Source organism: Emys orbicularis, chromosome 1 (genome assembly GCF_028017835.1).
Source record: "Emys orbicularis isolate rEmyOrb1 chromosome 1, rEmyOrb1.hap1, whole genome shotgun sequence".
NCBI classification, from domain to species: Eukaryota; Metazoa; Chordata; order Testudines; family Emydidae; genus Emys; species Emys orbicularis.
The window spans coordinates 65,969,075-65,983,891 of NC_088683.1; the positions used below are offsets into that span (position 1 = coordinate 65,969,075).

The 14,817-nt window shown below is 39.0% G+C and overlaps 1 protein-coding gene across 1 annotated transcript in view; it reads right to left on the bottom strand.

Moving 5' to 3' along the window:
* Positions 1-6,170: 6,170 nt before the first annotated feature.
* Positions 6,171-14,817, bottom strand: part of GNS (glucosamine (N-acetyl)-6-sulfatase) — a 31,265-nt gene continuing 22,618 nt past the window's right edge. The window contains exons 9-14 of the mRNA XM_065421591.1: positions 14,049-14,152; positions 13,727-13,828; positions 11,040-11,147; positions 9,786-9,896; positions 7,506-7,666; positions 6,171-6,243 (exon numbers count right to left, since the gene is read on the bottom strand). Coding sequence (XP_065277663.1) covers positions 6,171-6,243; positions 7,506-7,666; positions 9,786-9,896; positions 11,040-11,147; positions 13,727-13,828; positions 14,049-14,152 — 659 coding nt within the window. The remainder of the gene's footprint in view (positions 6,244-7,505; positions 7,667-9,785; positions 9,897-11,039; positions 11,148-13,726; positions 13,829-14,048; positions 14,153-14,817) is intronic.

The following is a 14,817-nucleotide window of genomic DNA, read 5'->3' on the forward strand; positions in this document are numbered from 1 at the left end:
AACTTGACAGGTATGATTCCAATATACTTAACTTGCGTACATGGAAAGAAAAACAGTGGTGTTTCTTCAAATGACTTCAAAGCATTTTCAGAAATACAGCTCTTCTGCACACTACTTTAATATTGGAACTTTCCTCCAACATTGTACAAGTATTTCAGATAGAACTGAGATCAGATAATGCTCCATTTTGGCTCTGGTTGCAGAGGGATTATACTGATAATTAAGCAATTATCCACTTTAAATGAAGGCTGAAATCCAGTAATATGGGATTGTGTAAACTGTGAAGTTGCACAGGCAAATGTAGAAGTTTAGCCTATATTCAAGCAATCAGAGGAAAGCTTATCTCCATAGGTCCTAGACCTCAGTGATACTTAGAGGTTAATTTGAGTGTACATTTCATGTTCTTTGTAGTCATGTTCTTCTAACACCCTACTTATGTTTTAGGAAGCAGTAGGGTGCTCATTTGCCCTTTAAGAGTGTGGGAAAAGTTAGAACTCTATTCTGTAGTAAGGGTGTGTAGTACTCATGGTCATTGATTAACTAGGTTACTTACAAACACTTATTTCATGGTAAACTGGGGTGTAACTCTACCCCATAGTAGCCTGCTACACACTAGAAGTCCCCTAGTGTGCTTTGACATACTCCCATTTCAAAGAAGGGTAGATCAAAGTGTGCTAGGAATTTTAGTGTACGGCAGCAGGGTCCATATCAATACTGATGTCACGTCAGGCTAGGGTGGGGTATATTTACTAATCAAAGGTCTTGTCTACACAAACAAGCTGGGGTGTAAATAGGCATGGATTTCTGGGTAAGCCACAAGGAATCTTCTATAGCTGGCAATCTTAGGTATGAACTATTTTGACAGAAAAGCTGACACTTAGGTATGACAACTGGTCTATGCTCTAGATACCTGACTGGGTCCTTATCCGGACATAAGTATAAGCGCACCTATAAACTTGTTATACTAGTTTATCTAAAGTAGTTTAGAAATGGGTATAATTAAAGTGAGCATAACACTGTAAACAACTGCCTGTGGACACATTAACTTATGTTAAATTGGTATTAACACAATCTTAATTTTGTGACAGCTAAGGTTGTGTATAGAGACACCACACCCACCCAAAACCTGAAAAACATGGTAATAAGTTAAAGGGGAAAAAAGTCTCCTAGATTCTTTGCTACCTTCAACAGGCAATAACATTCCAATACTTTCACTTCCCTTTCCAGATACTGAAAAGCCATACAGCATTGCCAACCTCAAGAGATCAAAAGTCATGATATTTTAAAGATTTTTTTGGCCTGTCTTGATTTTTGATCTCTCCTGAATCTATTGGGTAAAGTGTTTCTAGCCCCTGCTGCTGAAGCTCTCACTCCCCACCCCAATCTCTCTTTCCCAGCAATTAATCCTGTCTCCCAATCCCTACCCACCCCACCCCACCCTCACCTCTGTGCCTCCTGGGATTCTTCACCCTCCTGTTCCTGGTCTGGGAGCCGCAGTGGGGAGGATCAGATGTGCCATCTTGTCTGTTTCTTATAGGAGGGGTGGTAGCACTGGAGCTGCTGTGAGAATGGTGAGCAGATGGGTGAGACTGCTGGTTACAAGCACGGCTCTATGTTGCCAGGGGGCTGGATCTTCTCATGTCATCACAAGGTGAGCTCCAGCACTTTCTAAAGAGTTGGCAATAGTAGCAATATGTACCTCAACTTCAAATTCACTTAGGAACTTTACCAGCAATGTTAACAGATTAGTTCTCCCTATGTTAAAATCAATAAGGCACTTCAACCACTCTGAGTGTCCACCCCAGGGTTTTGCACCAATTCAACATCCGTTTCTAAGCAGATTTGGATGAATGCCAACATTCCCTGCAGGGGTAAATCAGTCACTGTCTTAGTAATGGAGCTTTTAAATGGGCCTGCAGCTGTTCCTGGTAGATGGAGAATTAGGTTCAGACATGGTTACTATTAGGAAGAGCTGCAAGGTATACTTTTTTCCTTAGGTCTTCCCAAGTGATTAAATACTAAAGACTTTTGCTTTGGTCTTAATGAAATCTTTAATGTCTCAATTTAAGCTTTGCAAGGTGGATAGATCCAGAGCACTGGGCACTAGAATGTTATAAACTAGGCAGCAGACTTCTAGAACTTCTGACACATAACTACCTCCCTTCAAGATGTTCACAATTTCAGTTCACCATAAAAAGGTATGAGAGAGGTTTATAGTAGACAATTTTTATTTTCAAAAGGTGCAGCAGTGAACAGGGTCCTTTGAAGGGCACTTTCTAAACAAAACAGTTATGGTACAATAGAGAGCAGAAATTAGTAAGTCCACAGTGAAGTACAGTCAGACACTGTACAAAAAAGGAACAAATTAGGAATACATATAAAGTTGCACATTAAAAAATAATTTAACAGCCATCTTCATTGATTCAGCAGCATTACAACCAAATGTCTGTATTTGCCTTGTGTAGTGGATCAATTTAAACAGATTTAGACTTTACCAAGTTATTTTAGTCTTTGAGACTACTGCCCCCACTATAGATGATTTAAGATCAGCACTCTAGGGGACAATCTGTGAAAGCAACATTTACTCCCTGACATACAAGAAGTCAATTCTCTGGCCCTATAAGCACTTATCTTCACTCATGCTAAAGCGACAATATTTTCAGTTAAGTGAGTAAGGATATTTGTGTTAATAGATGCAACAGTTTTGCTTCTGCAATGTTTTGCAGAATACAGTATCTGCTTAATCAGATTAGACTATCATGAGAAACAGAGTTTACATTTAAAAATGACCTATAATCACATTTTATATGAAAGAGACTAGTACTTAGTAAGGCTTCTATTCATTTTCAACAATTAAATGGCTCAAGTAATAAGGTGCAAGTGGACACAGCCATGTTCAACCAGTTATTGAATGGAACATAGGAAGGCTCAATTTTTGAACCACTTGTGTTCTGGAATTCGGTCTAGCTGTAAGGTAACTGAAATAACGTGCTATTCCAGTTATCAAGAAAAAGTGAATATTGACCATTCAGGAGTGTGAAAATATCCATAGGATTTATTGCATCCTGTGAAAAAACACTGAACAGTTAAATCAGAACAAAAACAGGGCAGCAGTTGATTGTTACTGTTCTTCCTTCAGCTAAGCTTACAATGCACTTCCAGTGCACGTTTCTTCAGAAGTGTTTGCATTTTTGCTAAGTCACAGCAGGACTGATGAGTAGAATGTAGTGAGGTGAAGGTTTTCTGTGGTAAATCATTATTCCTTAACTGGCAGACTTCAGATGTGGGTGTGGTAGACTCATGGTCAGTTGAGAAAAAGGCAATGTAAGGGAACAAGTCTGGCTGCAACTGAAATGACTGACCGGTATGTTTTCTGCATGAAAATACTAACAACGTGTTAAATTAGGGTGAAATTCTTCCCACTGATCAGACTTACTAGATATTCTACATAATCAATTTCCATGTCAATGAACTGTAGAGGTAGAATATGCAAGATACATAGTTATCATTAAAGAGTAAAATTCTTCATGCTACCCAAGTATGCCATATCAGGAAACATGGTTATATCAAATTATACTTTTGGTCATGAATATATACTAGCTTTTTCTACAAAAAGAGAAATGTCTACTTAAAAGACCACCACAATGTTGCAGACAATGACAACCATTGCATTGCTGACACTTAGTAAACATACACACTGGAACTTCAATTCTATGACCAGATAGAATAGTTTGGACATAGATGCTCAAAGTTTAATGCATACATCACTGACTGAAGATTTCTCTCACCAGACCCTTCACAACCTACAATTAAGTACAGCCCCCAGCAAGTTTAACTAAAAAGCAGAACACAAATCTAAGTGTACTAGTGTTAGACGAATATTGTTAAATGAGCGTTTAGATCACTTTTGGCTTGGTCAAAGAATAGGAGCAAAAACTTGTTGCAGGACCTAACAGATGGGTAAGGAAAAAGGTAAGATGCCAGGGAACACACTGATTAGGAAGGAGAGGTGTTTGTAGAAGAGACCAGAGGCTCAAGGACATTGAAGTGGGATAAGAGGTTTTGGTGAATGGAGGAGAAATTAAGTTGAAAATCATAATTATGGTAGATAAAGAAAATGGAATATTTCAAAGGATCCAAGTAATTTAATGGGAGGAGACTGAGAGTAGTGGGCTGTTGTAATATACATTCAGAGAAACAGCCTCTCATATGTTCCCTTAGTTTTAGGGTCCTTTTCAGCAGCTGTTAGTTTTCCCCAGGCATCTCTAATGCCTCTGGATCAACAATAAATATGTTCTGATTTGGGAGGCAAAATTAAATCTGTTCACCATATGATTATGGATGGAAGCAAGTTTACCTCCTGTTGGAAGTCACACAAGGAAGAAGGATGAGTAGCAGCTGGTCAAGTTTGTCAATACTGAAGTAAAATGTAGTCAATACCATGTTCATAATTGTTGCTTTTACCAGATTCAAGAAGCTGTCAAATTGGATGTACTTTTTGGTTTCTGAAATTAGATATATTCTTATGGTTCAGCTATCTGAAATAATACTTAGTTGGTATAGGGCTTCATGTACTTGACAATGCACCAATTCAGGAAGTACCTACTCTTCTGACTTAAGGATATTGTTTTCTAAATGGATAAGTAGATATATTAAAAACAGAAACAGTAAATAGCAACAGCTCAAAATGAGGAGAGCTTTAATTTGACAATGAAAAATATGTAATATCAGTTTTTTCCTTAAGCTACAGTTCAACTGCCTTCAAGCAGGATGATTTTCTTATAGGATCCTGTGAGATCAAGATGATAATTCAGTAGGTTTCTAGCTGTTGGTTTGGTAATGCATTTCTATGGAGACTAATTTAGTAAGCTTGCTGGCTCTTGAATTTAGGTGATTTTCTAAGTTTAGAAAGGCAGTCAATATTTTGAAAATGCAATCACTTATTAATTCCATATGAGTATTTTTAAGGGTGAAAATAGTGTCATCAGTAAGTTGAAGACAGACAACTACCTCCTCACCCAAATACCAAAGCAGTAACATACCAGAATCCTTTGGCATGAAGGGCATAACAGAGGTAGTTTTCAGCACAGAAGCAGCTCTCTGGCAGAGGAACTCAAACTGACCTAAGTAGTCATCCTACCATGATCTCTGCTAAGTAAAGATTTGTGATTTTTATATTTCAGGAGGCAAAGCCAATTTAACTGTATGCATCAGGTCAATCTGAAAATGTTTAATTATTCACAAGATACTTGAAGGCTGGAGATGACATGCACATGACAATTACTGTGGTGCTCATTTCTTTGTCTTCTGATGTTTACTCCTGTTCAGATTAGTGAAGCAAAGCTGGTTCATCATGACCAACATACAGGCACTCAGTTTTATTCCAACACTTCAGATTAGTTTTAACATATTAATAAAGCCTATTTCAAAATATATGTTCTGTTAAAACTTAAAAGTAGTTACCACTGTATCTAATAACCTGTTACAAAGTTCTGAATTGGAAATGGGTCTGAAAGAGTATCCTTGTGTCTGAAAGCTGCTTAAGCAAACCTGTGATAAATATTTTTACTGGTCTAGAGATTAAGTATAGTGCTTTAAAGTCTGCAAGAGGGACAGTTTCTAGTCAGATCCCTAAACTCTCTGGCTTATACTCTCCCATGCCATACTATGGTAGTTTGCTCCAGCTTAACTTAATTACAGGTGTTCAACACTGCTCTTAAACACTTCGCTTTTAGGAAAGTCTGTACAAGAGTGAATGAAGATGGGTGAAGATTTCTGTGCAATGTGTCCTGCCCTGGGTTAACATGATTCAGTTTATAAACTCTGTTTTATTCATACAAAAACAAAATAAATCCAAGTCAGATTTATAGGTCACAAGTCAGCACTATACCTCTGATATGAAAAAGTATTTGAAAAAAAGGTATATGAGCAAGACAGATTAGCCATGCCTGACTGTTCAGAATTACAGGTCAGTTGTAAAATATACACTGGGCACAAGGCAGCCCTCTAAAGACTAGGGATTCTGCCCTTCCCCACCGCTAAAAGTTTTAACAAAACCAGTTGATTGAGTATTCCTGATGTAATTATTGTAGTTAGATACAGACAGACCTGCTGGAGTCCCTCTGAAGAAATGAACACAGGAAGCCAACTGAAGAGGCTGATAAATGCTGTTACAGAGACCGTGTGGAAAGTTTGTGAGCCCAAATACCATGACTGAACATTAGGCGTGGGTCAAATCTGTACCTAAGAGTGGGGAGAAGGTCTGTGTGAGCTACATTCAGATCAAGGATTACCAGCAACATAATACATCTAACATATAGCACTAAACCGAAGTTCATTGGCATGGCAGCCTCCCTCAGCAGTGCACAATAGGGAACTAGTTCTCCTCTACCAGGACAGTGCTACAACATTTCAATTTAGTCACAAACCAATACTACAGAAGTTGACAAAAGTCAGTGTAGTGGCACTTTTAGCTAACAGAGATGTTGCATCTAAATACAACACTAGGGTGTATCTGCAGTAGCATTACATATGAATAAAGGAAAAGGGTGTCCAGAAGCTGCATTGTCAATATTTTGCAGTATTTACAGCAGCAAAATGTTATGGCAGTTTAGCATGTAAATGCAAGCTTATTATAAATAACAACAGCCTTTTAAGTGCTGCAAAATTTCTAGAAAAGCAGCAGCCTTCTAACTGGAGAGAAGGCAGGTGTGACTGACTCACACAGATGGTTTTGCTGCATGTTACAAGCTCTGTTTTCATGGCAGTTTGATAGTATTCCTTGTTTTGAATATTCAAGACCTGAATCCAAAGAAGAAGTGAGATAAGGCTAGCAAATACTTTAGTTGGAACGTTCCTGTGTGGAGCAACACACGTAAAGCTTTTAATAAGCTGCAAGTGATTATTTCCTTATTTAACCCATTGTTCCTTTGATTAGTCAGCACAGCTGAAGAGCTATACAGGCAGCATCCTTTTCAAACCAACAGTGACTGATAAAGTTACCTGGAAAGGGTGTTTAATTACACCATTGCTGAAGATACATTTGATATGTCCATAGTTTCTCATATCTTACAGCCACCAGGTACAGTTAATTTATCTACATTTAGCCTTTATAGTCCCAAGTTTACATTTTAAATTAATTGACACTAAATTAGAAGTCTAGGTGGAGTTTCCTGGATGAAAAATGCAATACTAGGTCTGAGACAAAACATTCAGCTTTAGAATTTAGTTTGTCCTATACCCACCTTCCTTTCCATTAATACAGTCTCCTCCTCAGACCAAGTGTCTACACTGCCTGACAATTTCCAGGGATTTAAGTTTAAAAGCATTTATGGCACCATCCCTTTAGAGAGAAGGGAAGTCCCTACTTCCAACAAAAGGGAAAAAAGTAAGACTTTTGAGTCTTATGTCAAGGGAACTGATTTTATAAGACACAGTCCTAAACTGCTACACAACTGTGAATGATAATTACAAAATTAAAAGCTGAAATAGTCAAAAAAGGTTACCCTGGGTCAAAGACGCCTGGTGTGCGACAAGTTGCTCCTGAGCAGGACTGCAACATCATTAGTCGATAGTTCATCTTCTCTAAAATTTCTTGATCTATTGTTTTAGCAATGTTCGTAAGCTGGTGTGGGTCTGCAGTCAAGTTGTAGACTTCAACAAACACCTGTTTAAGTGGAAAAAAACAGTTCCTGTACTGTATTAAATGTCAACGATTATAAATAGAATACGTCCTACACAATTAGTGGGGAAACATATGCTGGTAGAGTGACAACTTATTTTCTACTGCTATGTATTATCGTTAAATTATATCTTCAGTTAGCCCGTAGTGCCCACTATGTGCTAAGTAATTACCACACAACCATGAAATGGACCCTTCCTTGAGGAGCTCACAATTTCAGGACAGTCTTGAGGGGTCAGTGGCAAATTAAAATAAGGCAAATATTAAGGAGTGAATTATCTACATGTCAAATGTTAGGTTTGTCATCTTATGAATGGAGCCCAAGGTAAGCACATGAGGTAATAACTAACACTCCACACATATAGCTCTGGTTAATGAAACTCCCACAGAGTACATCTTTTTACCCAGACGACACTGCATATAACAGAGAATTGGACACAAGTGTATTATATAATCACCAACTAAAACAGTAAAACCTTTGTATGGCCTGCTGAGAGAATCACAATATTTATTGTTTTTTCTTAAGAGTTTATGGGGCAGCCTGGTGATGGGTTAGCATGCAGTGACACAAGACACTGGTTCAAAATATACCTCTGACCATTCTGTGGGGCAGTAAAGGTCGGATATGCCACAAGAATTCAACTAAAGCATGCGTGCAATTAAATCAGCAGATTAGATCAGTTTTGATGTCTGCCTTTAGGAAGGGTAGAGCACTCACACAGCTCCCCCATCAGGGAAGAAGGGCTTGATCATGGTTTTCAGAGAATGGGAACAGGGAAGGGATTTAAGAGAAGAGCTGGGACTTTGGGTGCATTGTTTACACTCCTTGGTGGCACCACACACACTAAAAGTATCTTCCCTGGGATAATTGAAGGAGACTGTTCATGAAGCTAACATCCTACTAATGAAATTTGAATTTTGCTTCTAAATGGAGGAAAAGTCTGTCCTATCGAAACAGATCCTAGTAGGCCAAGTGTCCTAAATCTTTCTGGAGAGCTGGCCCTGTCATTTTCAGACCAGACAGCTGCATTCCTCCAATGTAAACTGCAATCAGCCTATTAGAATGCAACTTGCTTAGTCTCTCCTCTGTGGTCATGGCCTGAGTTAGCTGTAGAAATGTGATCTCCCCATCAGTGGGCTTTAGACCATTTGGAAGTGCTCAAACAGATTTTATATGCTACACTTTTCCACTCAGCCCCCTTGATCTCCTTAGGGGGGCATGTACTTTACCCCTCCCTTAGCCTTTGTCTAGTGGGATCTCTCGGAAGCAGGAGCAGGTCATTCCCAGATCAATAGTGATGCACAAAGCTCACTGAGGGTCCCCTGCAGTGCATGAATAGGAGTCCCAATTTGGCATTGCGGTGAACACAAAGATGGCAGTTTGTTAGGGATTGGTAAAGCATTGCAGGGTTCCCGATTCTCCTTGGCAGTCCTAACGAGGCAGTTTGAAAACATGGCTTGGGACAAATACTGTTACAACCTTATTTATCATGTGACTACATGCTGCCCCATACCAACTGCTCCCCAACTATTAACACTTAGCAGTTTACCTCAGGAATTAAGCAATTTAAGACTAAGAATTGCCTAGTCTTTTCCTAAACTATAGGGGAAAGGTGAAATTACTGTTTTGCTGGCAAGGCCACACACTTGCACCGCTTGAGAACTTGCTAGGAATGTGCAGTGAGCTCTGAAATACGTGGCTAGCCACCAGTTTAGTCTATGATCTACAATAAAGCGGTCTCTGTCATTTAGATACGGAGGACCAAATTCAGCCCTGCTGCAACTCCTACTTAAGCTCCACTTACACCAAAAGTGAATTTGGTCCTAGATAATTTAACCCATTTCCCCCTCATGATCATGCAGTATGTTTTGGTTAACTATTTCCACCAACAGTTAAAACAACTGACTATTTAGCCTACGAGCGAAGCTACAGTCTCATTTTCAGAGTAGTTTATGCCAACCTTGAGAGTAGATAAACTTTGCAGACAGACATCAATGGAGTTACACTATAATAGATGTTAATTATCTCAAATAGCGAGAACTGCAAGAGAATTGAACATTTAACACACTGTGCCATTGAAGTAAGTGAACCAGAAAGTATTACCTCCCGGTCATCAAATTCACAGTACTGCAGATCCCAAGAAGTTGACAGTGTCCTCACACAAGCATATGTATTGTTATACGAATCTTCACACACACAGTCTGGAAAACAATGCTATAAGGAAACAGAGGTTAAACAGAAAGAGGAGTGTGAACATTGTTTTTTACTTCATGTGGTGAAACTGAAAGCAATAGTTCCCCACCCAGAACTTGTACCCGCTGAAGCCAGCTGCAAGTAGTTCATGGACACTAAACAGAATACTGAAAACTAAATGTTAAAAATCCCAGGTAGAGATATATGGAACAAGAATACCAGTTTTTCTAAAAATTAGAAAGTAACTGTGTCAGGGAAGTTTTTAAATGGGAGATAGCTTCTTTGTATTATTTTTCTGGTGAATTAATACAGTAGCCAGGAAATGAAAACAATGCTCAATACCCCAAACAGGCTACTTAGACACAGTGGGAACAATACCATAAAATGGAACATTATGGTAGGGTCTATTTACAGTAAGCATTAGTATGACAGAATTACAGAGCACAGCTAGTGTATTGCAGAATGTAGCCACCTACTTACTGGCTTCAAATCAATATTTGTTTGTGTGATGAGGGCATCAGAATTGCAGATGTAAAAGATCATGGCCCTATGTTGCAGCCACCATCTTTCCAATAAAACAGACTAACACAGCTACCCACTGATACTTGACATGGGATTCTGGGGGCACTAGCTATTTTAAAATCAAAGAGGCAGATGTTCAGCCATTCAAAACATTCTACTCTGAACCAGGCATGTTGTACTCAGAACAGGCATAGCTCCTACTGACTTACAGAGCAAGATATAGTAAAAACCCTATTTTAGCATTGGGTATTGAGGAGTTCATAAAACCAAAAAGTTCATAAATTGATCTTGACGTTACAACGGATAGCACGCATAAGTTGCGGTACGGTACACTGCATTGCCTTCTTGTCCTTCAAGCCACTGCAAAGCAATTTCCAATGTTCTGAAGGGACATCAACTTGTTCTTTGATATACCTTTTATTGTTATTTCCCCCCCACTCCCTGTCAAGAAAAATGGTTTGCAAAACTGGTTGTTTGTAAAATCGAGGTTCTACTGTCCCAGGAAGTAAATCCAGATCTCCCACATCACTGGAAGACACAATTTCTAGGCTACTAACAGGCTGACTCTGAACTGTGGTTTTAGTTTAAGCGATTTCAGGAAACATTTACAAATAATTCACGCTTAAGTTCAGTTCTGCTTACAGTAACACCAGGTCCCAGGGCAGGGCAGGTAGGATCGCTGCTGTTATGTCCTTCTCCTTGGTACTCAATCAAGACATCTGATCTCCAGGTCACATTTTTGTCTCCTCTCTAAAACAGAAAATAGTAAAATTTACTTTTTAACTGTTAGTTCTTCTGACAATGCCATAAGTAAAAATCATGCATGCCTGAGATTACATACTCCTTGCTGGTTACAGAGTAATTTAAGATACATCCAGTGGCACCAATACAAAAGCATAACAAAGCTTGGTGAAAATGCCCTGTGTAACAACAACTGGAAGCCACATTAGAGATCCAGTCCCAAAAACTGGTAAGTTGCTTTAGGAAGTGGGTATTTTGTTTCGTTTGAAGAGAGTGCTAATGACAGTTCATATACAAGCTAGCACTAACTGAAGGATTATGATCATCATGAAGTACAAGCCATGTTGCCAAATACCACTAAATTATAACCCAAAATCTCAAGAAAAAGTTTTTTTATATAGGGGTATTGCCACAGATGAAGAATTACACAAGACAATCAGAGATACTTGCATAAAAGGGCACACTCAACTGGAAAGCCAATCAGTGTATTTCAAAAAGTGAGTTGAAAATTTTAAATCCCTCCCACATGTGCAGTTTTAGAATAATTTTTTTAAAAGGCATGTAAAACCTATACAGAGGTGAGCAGATTACAGAAGAGGAACAAACTACACGAAGTACCGTCACAAATGCACGCCATAAACTGACAGAAGTCTAACACCCACAATCTTCATTATTTGTAACAGCAGGTAGAACTTTAAGTCAGACATGAGATTTAAGTTGATGTTGTCCCTTTAAGGTTTCACTAGCGAAACCTTATACCACAAAAGTGCATTGGTTCTAAATCATGATGACTCATTGCAATTTCTTGAAGGCTACCTCCAATTTATAGACCAAGTATAACAACAGTAAAGTGATCAGCTACAAGAAGCTTCATTTAAATAGGTTTCTACTCATCTGTAGGAAAGGTTAGTTTCCCCCCCCCGGTCAGTGGGGAAAAGACGACTAATATCCCACTTATTAGGATTTAAATAAATATCAAGTGGGCATTGTGATGTTGCACCCCATAATGCTTTATGGAAATATGCTTATGAGTGTAAATATGACATAACTGGAATATGTTTTATGCTAGAAATGCCATGTAACATATTTCTGCAAAGGTTATGATCTACTGAATATATTCATCCTAATTGTATGTGTGTATCATTTTTGTATTTGAAGTTATGAATATTGGCTATGTACTTTGATTTTAAGCAGCCTCAGTGAAGCATTTGGTCAGCTTTTTGAGAAAAAACTATTCTCACTAAGTGCCCAATCAAGAAACACTTTAGCTGACAATGGACTTAGATGTGGATTGGCGTCTTTCAGAGCTTTCCTGGGAACGTTCAAACTAACATGTAAGCAATGGCGTCTGCCTGTAAAGAACCGAGTCATGCATGGACATGTGACTTGCCCATGTGACTCCAAAACTCCATCGTGTAGCTGTGATTCTGCATAGGAAAAAACACAAGGGGTTTCCACCCACAAGAGAGACTATACAAGGCCCTGGGAAACCCCTCCATTTTGTCTTCAGCTGGCACAAAAGATAGTCTCTCCCCCCCCAAAGAGAGACCTGAAAGAAACTGGAACAAAGGACAGTAACTAAAGGGGTGTGAGTGATAGCTGGACCCAGACTAGAAGGAAGTCTAGTCTGTAAAAGAAGCTTATTGGAACATCTCTGAGGGTGAGATTTACCTGCATTTAGTTTCTTATTGTATTAGGCTTAGACTTGTGTGTTTTATTTTATTTTGCTTGGTAACTTACTTCGTTCTGTCTGTTATTACTTGGAACCACTTAAATCCTACTTTTTATATTTAATAAGCAAAAAGTGTTTTTTATTAATTAACCCAGAGCAAGCAATTAATTCATGGGGGAACAAACAGCTGTGCATCTCTCTCTATCAGTGTTATAGAGGGCGAACAATTTATGAGTTTTCCCTGTATAAGCTTTACACAGAATAAAACAGATTTATTTGGGGTTTGGATCCCATTGGGAACTCGGGTATCTGGATGTTGGAGACAGGAGCACTTCTTAAGCGGTCTTCAGTTAAGCCTGCAGCTTTTGGGGGACGTGGTTCAGACCTGGGTCTGTGTTTGTAGCAGGCTAACTTGTTGGTACTGAAGTCCCAAGCTGCCAGGGAAAACAGGCTCAGAGGTGATCCCAGCACATCAGGTGGCAGTTCCCAAGGCAGTTTCTGTGACCCAACCCGTCACAGGCATAGTTTTGTCTTGGTCACATATGCAGGTCTTAGAGCATTTCAGAATTGAAGAGCCAAGTAGTACAACCATCAAAACAGGAGTCATTCATTACCAGTAGTGCACCTAGTCAAAGAAAAAGCTTTCCATAAAAATAAAAATAAAAAAAAAATTATCCTCCCCGAGGAGGGAGTTTCAGAGTTTATTGGAATGTATAAGCAATGAAATGCTCTACCTGCATCTTGATACTATTTTCATTAGGCCAGAAGGGCTCCGTGTGAAAATGCCATGAGGAAGAAGAGAGTTGGAATGCACATCTTCCTAATCCATTTTAGGAAACTTTATTCACTCTGAAGAATAATCTGTGTAAGAGTAATCTGCAAATTGCTTGGTTACTAATACTGTCTGAACTCTTACCAGAAGCGGCAACAGTGACATCCCATCCATCTGTGTCTTGTTTATGTCAAACCCTGCGATATCCAAAATCGTGGGACCCAAATCAATGTTTGCAACCAGCATCTGGATGGTGGTGGGAAACAGTGTTACTGACTCACAAAAAGATTAATGTTCTTAAACTGTCAAGTTTTAGTGTCTGTCTGAACAAGAAAGTGAGGTCCCTTTATACTACAGAACACTAATGTGTTGCTAGACCCCTTTGCAACATATATGCCAGACACTGTGTGATTACTACAAAAGAATATGAAGACCTATATTACTACACCTTCACTTATAATCCTACCTTGTTTGTCTGGTTTGGTTTGATGCCTGGTCCTCGAACTAGCAATGGAACTTTAATGTCAAACTCATAGAGCTGCCGTTTGTCTATTGGCAAAGAAAATTGTCCTAGAAAACATTAAGAATGAGACACCATTTAATTGTGGTTTAATTTATAAAAGAGGGCTTCACATGACTCAGGATCTGGCCTTTGATGAACAATGACTTGTTTAATAATATAATATATATGGAGATATACCTATCTCGTAGAACTGGAAGAGACCCTGAAAGGTCATTGAGTCCAGCCCCCTGCCTTCACCAGCAGGACCAAATACTGATTTTGCCCCAGATCCCTAAGTGGCCCCCTCAAGGACTGAACTCACAACCCTGGGTTTAGTAGGCCAATGCTCAAACCACTGAGCTATCTGTCCCCCCCTTAAATAGGTCCTTTATCTTGACCTTACATACACAGACCCTCAGTCCATATTCACCCACTGATTTCCTTTATTTCAGTCTATTACTGTAGTCAGATTCTGATGCTGTACAAGTTGGGCTACTTGTACAACTTCAAAATCTACATACAAGCCGACCACAGAGGGCAGCTCTAACACTGAGAAAGGAAAGAGATGCTATAATGAAATTCACCAGTAAAAATATCTTGGTATTTCAGAGCAGGAATGGAGGAAAAGTCTATATTTATACAGATCATTATTACATTTTAGGGACAGAACACCACTTTATAAAATTCTCTGAAGATGGATGGCACTGTAGGTTTGCAGTCAATTAGTTTAGCT